Raw genomic sequence first — 8941 nt, forward strand, 5'->3', positions numbered from 1 at the left:
CCGGAGACAGCGAAAAAGACAAAAAAACAAAGAAAAAAAGGTCGTTGATTCTCACGGAATTTGGAGTCGGATGACGACGGGGTTGCGGGGTGTCGACCGGCATGCGGGGTGGTTGCCCGAGGCAAGGAACACAATGTAGTGTGGCGCCGACGGGCAAACGGGGTAGAGGGTCAACGCAAGGGAAAGGTCAAAATTATCATGAGAAGTGGCCTCGAAGGAGTAAATATAAGCGGCATCCACTACGATGAGTATTTTTTTTTCTAGAAACCGACTAGATTCAGTTTAACCCCTCAAAATAAATCTTTTAACCAATTTCTAGGGATCGGCCAGAAATGCACATTGAATCGTTTTTCAGCGTCCAAGCCCAAAAAAACCTCAACAAAGCCCACGGAACGCGGCCGAACAGGACAGCCAGTCCGCCGCCCATGTTGCGCACGGCGATCCCCGCGGCGGCGCGGCGGCGCATCTCCTTTGCCCCGGCAAGATTCGCGCACGAGCTTGCGCAGGCGCAGGCGCAGGTCCAGTCGGCCGTCCCTGGACGGGACGGCCTTGAGCCGTCGTGGGTCCCGCTGTACAGGAGGATCTCGAAGCTGTCCCATGGCAGGCAGCCGGGAATGGCGGCGGCGGAGATGACCAAATATCTCCGCGAGAGGCGCCCGCTCTCGGAGTACCAGATCGTCGCCTACATCCGGAAGCTCCGCAAGTTCAAGCGTCACGCGTGCGCGCTCGAGGTGAACCACCCACCCACACCCACACACACCCACCACCCGCGCGAAATGGTGGCCTGATTTGGATCAGGGTGTGTTTGCGCCTTCATTTTGTTGTTCAATCTTGGTACATTTGACAGAAGTATTTGTGCTGAAAGTAGCGGGCTTGAAGTTTGGTTCGGGATAAGCGAGGAAATGGAATGGATTTACTAGGGTTGCTCTATTCTGCATTCTCTTTGTGGATAATTTTGATTTAAGGTCACACTATTGGAAATGCACGGTGCAAAACTGAATGTTTCTTTTAAGACTGAAGAATAGGACAGGGTCAACTGATTGTGTTGGCAATCACCACAATGGTAATTTGATGTCTGATGCTAACTGAAACTGGGTGCCATACTGCACATTGCTGCAGTTTCAGAGGTCCACATTATAGGTAGGAAGGGAGTTGTGTATCTTAAACTAACAGTAATTGCAAAAGCAATCGATATACCGTGGTGCTGCTTGTGCTGCCTGGGAACTTTGAAGAGATGCTGCAGCTTCCTTTTCTTTCTAAATATTTATAGATCCAATAGTTTTGACTTTGCATTGTGTGATAGCGTCATAGGGAATTGCTTGAAGATGATGATTGTGTATAAGATGTTTTTAGCCTCAGACTCAGTGTATTGAGGTAAATTTTACTGAATTTTCTTAACAAATAAACATTAAAAAAAGTTTGACTTAAATGACCGCAGTGAGTCAGTAACTTTAAGTTCCATTACTAACACATTAAATGCATTGGTTGAGATATGAGGTCATGCGCGTTGATGCCTATCTAGCTTCTAAGGTTGAACAGTTGAGGTAGTTCAATTAGAACAATGAATGGTGTGCTCAGGTTTATTGTTTCCAGCAGAGAATTACCTGAAACATTTTGATGGGTGATTGTTTCGAACAAACATCTCTTTCATTGTGCTGTACAAATAAGTAAATAACCACTGATCAAACATATAGTCTGAGATTTGAAAAATGAGGTCTACCATGAAAACTATTGATCGTTAAAACTGGTCTTAAACAGAGTTAATTTCCAATTTCCTGGAGTTAATCTGTCATTGGTAGCTTGTCCATAACACACACTACTGCTGAGCCGGGTATCTTGATTCTCACACATAAATAGGCAAAAACCAGGAGAAAATATGCTCTAGAGGGAAGGAAAGCAAGACTTCACAATAGAAAATGAAGGTTCAAGTTCTAACAGTAGAAGGTTCAAACTGTGATGCCATTAATGCATCTCTTCTAAGGACCTTTTTTATGTTCACCTATAATATTATGGTACCAAGAGTTCATGCTGTTCTGGTGCAACCTCTTTCTGAGCAAAGTATCTTTTTTATGTTCACTGTATAATATTTGGCTCTGTTGTTTTGTACCCAGTTGATGGATTGGATGGAAGCTCGTGGAGCAAAGTTGACGCCTGGGCATCAAGCGCTGCGGCTTGACCTTGTTTCAAAAGTTCACGGGATACAGGCAGCTGAAGAATATTTCTGGAGCCTTCCAGATATATTGAAGTCAAGGAAAGCTTATTCAAGTTTGCTTAACTGCTATGGTGAACACGGGATGGCATTTAAAGGTCTGAAATTCTATGAGAAGATGAAAGCCAAGAACATTGTTCCAAATACACTGGTGTACAACAGCCTGATGGTTTTGTACAAAAAGGCGGGCCAGCCAGAGAAAATCCCCTCCACATTTGAAGAAATGCGAGAAAGCGGTATAACTGCTAACAGTTTTACATACTTCTCATTGGTAGAAAGCTATGTTACAATGAATGACCTGGAGGCTGCGGAGAAAGTCCTGGAAGAATTGCAGAAGGTGGCTCCAGTTCACTGGTCCCTATATACTCTAATGGCAAACAGTTACATTAAACTAGAGCTGTGTGGAAAGGCAGAAGTTGCCCTAAAGAAAGCCGAGGAAGTTATGAACAAAGATGAATTATCCTCATGGTATTTCCTCCTCTCCATCTATGCCCGCTGTGGAAATGCAACCGAGGTTAAGAGGATCTGGGAGTCTTTGAAGTCCACATTCAAGAAATGTTTGAACAGAAGCTATCTTGTGATGCTTCAAGCTCTGAGTACTAATGATGACTTTGAGTCTTTACAGCAAATCTTTCAGGAGTGGGAATCGAGTCATGAACAATATGACATGAGGATAACAAATGTTATGATCAAAGCTTACCTTGATAAGGGTATGATAGACGAAGCTGAGGCTATCCGTCAGAGGGCCATGGCTAAGGGTCGTTGTGATGACAGGACGATTTACATATTTGCCGAATTCTATTTGGAAAAATCTAATGTTACCGGGGCACTGGAGATCTTGAGAGATGCAAAGAAGATGGTGACGGCACACAAATGGGTGCCATCCAAAAAGCTTACAAGCAGATTTCTGAAGCACTATGAAGAGTCAAAGGATGTTGACCGTGTGGAGTCTTTCTGTGAGTGCCTGAGGAAGCTCGAATGCCTTGATGCAGAAGCTTATGAGGGCATGATGCGGACCTATATAGCTGCAGGTAAAACCAACCCATCCATTGCTCAGCGCATCGAAGATGATGGGATTCACGTTGGACCTGAGACTACGAAATTGCTGGAGCGTGTCTCCGGCAATTGAAACTGAGAAGGAAAGAAACTTTGTAAGAACTCGAGGCCGCCGTAGAATTTTTCTTCATTATAGATCAGAATTATGACTTGTCGAAGATGTCGTTATCTCGTGAAAAGCTTGCTTTTACCGGATTTCTGTACATGAATCGCAAGGTCTTTTGGCATTTTGCATTTGATGCTCTGCTAGCCCCCCGACTAATGTGTAGCATCTACCTGAGCTGCTAATACGATGGAGATATTTCTAAAATACAATTATTTTCATGTTACTCATGTTGTCGACCAGTTGATTGCAGTACCCAGGTATTCTCTAATGTTTAATGTTGCCGACCATTCGTGAAGAGGCGCAAGGAAGCCGCGAGTGATTTCTGATATATTATTTGTTTGCACCAGGTAGTGTTCTTTTTACAGAAACTGGCTCACATTATTAATCAACCATTTGGGGTAGAATGCAATGTCAGGCGAATGTAAGAGCTAGACTTTGGCAGTTTTTCTGTATTTGAAAGCTTGCCAACAAGACTCAAAGGCCTAGATAATATAATCACGCGGTGGTTGTTTGTCGATCAGGAATAAGTATCAGCATCAGACTCGTATAAGCTGCAGTTGGAATTGTAATTTTTTTATCCCTAGTGACGGCGGTTCATGGATAAAGAGACTAAGAGATGTGCTCCCTGTTATGAGCCTACAACTGTAAATAATTTCCATGCAACTCTGCAAATTCAGAAATAAGTTTTGTACTTGATGCTTACAACTTGTATTTGAGAAAAAAATAACACTCCCTCCATCCCATAATATAAGAGCGTTTTTGCGCGTCGAGTTATGCATCCAAATCAATTTGTGATGCGATTTCCACATCGTGAACTAGATCGTTGATGTTATGTTATACTGGTGGCTATTGTGAAGAGAGAGATACATGTACATCTCCCTTAGAAATTTTTTGGGTGTGTAAACTTAATGTTTTCTGATTTTTTTTCAAGAAAAGACAGGGCATGAAATCGTTTTTTCTTTTCTTTTTTGCAGCCAAGCCCCCAATAAACCTCAACAAACCCCAAGGAACGCGGCCGAACAGGACAGCCGGTCAGCCACCCATGTTGCGCACGGCGATCGCCGCGGAGGCCCGGCGGCGCATCTCCCTTGCCCCGGCAAGATTCGCGCACGAGCTCGCGCAGGCGCAGGCGCAGGCCCAGGCCCAGACGGCCGTCCCTGAGCGGGGCGGGTTTGAGCCGTCGTGGATCCCGCTCTACAGGAGAATCTCGAGGCTGTACGGCAGGCCACCGGGGATGGTGGCGGCGGAGATGGACAAATATCTACGCAAGAGGCGCCCGCTCTCGGCGGACCAGATCGTCGCCTACGTCCGCAAGCTCCGCAAGTTCAAGAGCAACGCTTGCGCGCTCGAGGTGACCCCTTCCCCCACCCCCAATCTCCCCGCGATACGGTGGCCTGATTTGGATCGGGATGCGTTTGCGCCTTCATATATATTGCTGTTCGATGCCACATTTGACATAGTACTAGCGTATTCGTGCTGAAAGTAGTGGGTTCGGGATGAATCTCCGTTCTGCATTCTCTTTGTGGATAATTTCGATTTAAGGTCACTATTGGAATTTGGAAATGCGCTGTGCGAATTGTGCATTCCGCATTCTCGACTGAAGAATAGGACAAATACCACAATGGTAATTGTACATTTTGATTTAAGGTCAACTGATTGTGTTGCCAACCACCACAATGGTAATTTGATATCTGACGCTAACTGAAACTAGGTGCCATACTACACATTGCTCCGGCTTCAGAGGTCAGCATTATAGGCAGGAAGGGAGTTTTGTATCAGTAATACTAACAGTGATATATGTGGTGCTGCCTGTTCTTCCTGGGAACTTTGAAGAGATGCCGCAGCTTCCTTTTCTTTCTATATATTATAGCTCCTTAGTTTTCACTTTTCGTTGTCTGATAACGTCATAGGCAATAGTATGAAAAAGATGATTGTGTGTAAGATGATTTTAGCCTCAGACTTAGACACTTGGTGCATTGAGTTGAATTTTACTGAAGTGGCTTAATAAATAAACATTAAAAGATTGGACTTAAATGACCAGTGAGTCGGTGGCTTTAGGTTCCATTACGCGTGTTGATTTAGTGCATCCATCCAGGTGCTGACGTGTAGAGGTGAGAAGCAGATGGCTGTATTTGAGAGGGATCGACAGTCAGACTTGTTATTATTTTGTAAAACAGATAGGCTACAGTCGATGTATAAGCAGTTTTCTGTATGAAACCCTGGATTTTCTGTATTTACACAAAAACTAGCAACTAGTGGGTTTGCTAAATTATAGTGTTTTTTAATTCTTGAAACAAGCTTCACTTGCTTTTGGTTGGAACTGAACAGTTTATAGATTTTAGGAATTAGCCAGTTGTAGGTGGATACAAAGTCCTGACAAGTGAGCGGCCCTAGAGCCGGGAAGGGGCTCTGAAGGGCAATTAGAGAACTAAGGACATGATAGAAGTTGGATGTTCTCCACGAACTCAGAATCTCCCGTCAGACTACAACAGCCCTCCAGTTATTTATAGCAGGGGATGTCCTAGGGTTCCTTCACATTTTACCAATATGAACTGTACACGACGCACAGAAGTCATGTTCTCACGAATAACTGGTGGCACTATCGCCTATATGCACTTTCCATTTCTTGGAGTCTGGTTTCAGATGTAAGATTGGGGACCTTTTGTACACCATATCTTCACCCAACGAGGCCCCCTAACTCTTCCGTACGTCACGTTTCTTGTTGTCGTATCATGAGCCTCCTGCCCCTTCCCAGTGTGGCTTGGAAGTCTCTTGGCCCTGGTCCTCTGGGCGGTGGGGGGGGGGGGGGGGGGGGATGTTGGACCGGCCCCGGGAGATTTCTTTCGAAGCCAGGCCTTCTGGAGGCGTATGGGACATTCAAGTGGCCTTGGGTTCCGGCCGGGTACCGCCCCTTCCTCTCACAACACTGTTTCTCAGCCTTGGGTAGGATCTTGGGAGTCCCCTCCCCTCCCTCCTTCATCCATAAGTGTCCTTTCGGCTCTCACAATGCTGTCCCTTGGTCTTGGATCAGCCCGGGTAGGGATTGACTCGGGCACACACTGGCACAGGGATCGGGGACTGTAATCCATTTCCCAACACCAGTAATCTAGGAATATTTGTACAGGCATATGTTAAGGTTAGGACTGAATCCAAAATAATACATGTCGCTACAATAAAGAGATAGTATGGGAGCATTTTCCCTCACTGCCCCCAAAAAATGATTCTTCTACAACCAGTATTTCCAATCAATTAGAAACTCAGTTATGAACCTCATGACTGATAATTATGAATGCTGTCACCAGGGAGAATACATTGAGAGAGAAAATGCATTTGCCATGATCTAGTTCAGTAGAACAGTGAATTTGTGTTGTAGTTAACAAGGTGTATTGTTTCTAACAGACAATTGCTGGAAATATTTTGATGGGTAATTTTTTCAAACAAGCATCTCTTTCATGTGCTGTACAAATAACCGCTGATCAAACATATACAGTCTGAGATTTGAACAATGAGGTCTACCACAAAAACAATTCATGGTTAAGAATGGTCTTAAATAGAGTTAATTTCCAATTTTGGGGAATTAATCTGCCATTGGTAGCTTGCCCGTAACACACTCTACTGCTAAGTCAGGGATGTCGATTCTACACATAAATAGGCAAAAACCTGGAGAAAATACGTTCTAGAAGGAAAGAAAGTAAGACTTCACAATAGGAAATGAAGGTTCAAGTTCTAACAGTAGAGGTTTAAATTATGATGGCATTAATGCGTCTCTCCTAAGGATCTTTTTTATGTTCACTGTAGAGATTTCATATGCTGTTCTGGTGCAACCTCTTTCTGAGCAGAGTATCTTTTTTATGTTCACTGTATAATATCCAGCTGTGTTGTTTTGTACCCAGTTGATGGACTGGATGGAATCTCGTGGAGCAAAGTTGACACCTGGGCATCAAGCGCTGCGGCTTGGCCTGGTTTCAAAAGTGCATGGGATACAGGCAGCTGAAGAATATTTCTGGAGCCTTCCTGATAAGTCAAAGAAAACTTATTCATCTTTGCTTAACTGCTATGGTGAACACAGAATGGCAAGCAAAGGTCTGGAACTCTATGAGAAGATGAAAGTCATGGACATTGTTCCAAATACACTGTTGTACAACAACTTGATGACTTTGTACCAAAAGGCGGGCCAGCCAGAGAAAATCCCCTCCACATTTGAAGAAATGCGAGAAAGTGGTATAAGTGCTAACAATTTTACATACTTAATATTGATAGAAAGCTATGTTACAATGAATGACCTGGAGGCTGCAGAGAATGTCCTGGAAGAATTGCAGAAGGTGGCTCCAGTTCACTGGTCCTTGTACACTATGATGGCAAACAATTACATCAAACAAGAGCTGTTTGGAAAGGCAGAAGTGGCCCTCAAGAAAGCTGAGGAAGTCATGGATAAAGCTGAGTTATTGTCCTGGCATTTCCTCATCTCTTTGTATGCCCGTTCTGGCAATTCAACCGAGCTTAAGAGGATCTGGGAGTCTTTGAAGTCCACATTCAAGAAATGCTCGAACAAAAACTATCTTGTGATGCTTGAAGCTCTGAGTATGATTGATGACTTTGAGTCTTTGCAGCAAATCTTTCAGGAGTGGGAATCAAGTAATGAACATTATGACATGAGGATAACAAATGTTATGATCAAAGCTTACCTTGATAAGGGCATGATACACGAAGCTGAGGCTATCCGTCAGAGCACAATGTCTCAGGGTCATTGCAACGGGAGGACGGTTTATATGTTTGCCGAGTTCTATTTGGACAAATCTGATGTTACCGCGGCACTGGAGATCTTGAGAGATGCAAAGAAGATGCTTACGGCACACAAATGGGTGCCATCGGAAAAGCTTACGAGCAGATTTCTGAAGCACTATGAAGAGTCCAAGGATGTTGACGGTGTGGAGTCTTTCTGCGAGTGCCTTAGGAAGCTCGATTGCCTTGATGCAGAAGCTTATGAGGGCATGATGCGGACCTATATAGCTGCAGGTAGAACCAACCCATCCATTGCTCAGCGCATCAAAGATGATGGGATTCACGTTGGCCCTGAGACGACGAAATTGCTGGAGCATGTCTCCGGCAATTGAAACTGAGAAGGAAAGAAACTTTGTAAGAACTCGAGGCCGCCGTAGAATTTTTCTTCATTATAGAGCAGAATTATGACTTGTCAAAGATGTCGTTATCTCGTGAAAAGCTTGCTGTCACCGGATTTCTGTACATGAATTGCAAGGTCTTTTGGCATTTTACATTTGACCCCCCTGACTACTGTGTACCATCTATCTAAGCTGCTAATACGATGGAGGAGTTATTTTCAATTATTTTCATGTTGCTCAGGTAGTCAACCAGTCGATTGCAGTACCCAGGTATTCTCTAATGTTTAATGTTGCCGACCATTCGTGAAGAGGCGCAAGGAAGCGGTGAGTGATTTCTGATATATTATTTGTTTGCACCAGGTAGTGTTTTTTTTAGGGAAACTGGCTCACATAATTAATCAACCATTTGGGGTACAATGCAATGTCAGGCGAATGTAAGAGCTATATTTT

The 8941-nt window shown here is 44.1% G+C and overlaps 2 protein-coding genes across 2 annotated transcripts; both read left to right on the plus strand.

Moving 5' to 3' along the window:
* Positions 1–341: 341 nt before the first annotated feature.
* LOC109784420 (pentatricopeptide repeat-containing protein At4g01990, mitochondrial) lies at positions 342–3594 on the plus strand. Its single transcript, XM_020343014.4, has 2 exons — positions 342–731; positions 2112–3594. Exons 1-2 carry the CDS (start codon positions 426–428, stop codon positions 3336–3338), a joined length of 1533 nt encoding a protein of 510 aa, XP_020198603.1. The 5' UTR covers positions 342–425; the 3' UTR covers positions 3339–3594.
* Positions 3459–8716, plus strand: LOC109784421 (pentatricopeptide repeat-containing protein At4g01990, mitochondrial). Its single transcript, XM_020343015.2, has 3 exons — positions 3459–3718; positions 4346–4722; positions 7265–8716. Exons 2-3 carry the CDS (start codon positions 4414–4416, stop codon positions 8483–8485), a joined length of 1530 nt encoding a protein of 509 aa, XP_020198604.1. The 5' UTR covers positions 3459–3718; positions 4346–4413; the 3' UTR covers positions 8486–8716.
* Positions 8717–8941: the final 225 nt, after the last annotated feature.

Source organism: Aegilops tauschii, chromosome 6, assembly GCF_002575655.3.
Source record: "Aegilops tauschii subsp. strangulata cultivar AL8/78 chromosome 6, Aet v6.0, whole genome shotgun sequence".
In the NCBI taxonomy this organism is placed as follows: Eukaryota; Viridiplantae; Streptophyta; class Magnoliopsida; order Poales; family Poaceae; genus Aegilops; species Aegilops tauschii.

Excerpts from the sequence above, each read along its gene's own strand:
- LOC109784420 (XM_020343014.4), top strand. The coding sequence starts at position 426 with ATGTTGCGCACGGCGATCCCCGCGGCGGCGCGGCGGCGCATCTCCTTT. Across the intron at positions 732-2,111 it reads GTCACGCGTGCGCGCTCGAG|TTGATGGATTGGATGGAAGC; the intron begins GTGAACCACCCA and ends TTTTGTACCCAG.
- LOC109784421 (XM_020343015.2), top strand. The coding sequence starts at position 4,414 with ATGTTGCGCACGGCGATCGCCGCGGAGGCCCGGCGGCGCATCTCCCTT. Across the intron at positions 4,723-7,264 it reads GCAACGCTTGCGCGCTCGAG|TTGATGGACTGGATGGAATC; the intron begins GTGACCCCTTCC and ends TTTTGTACCCAG.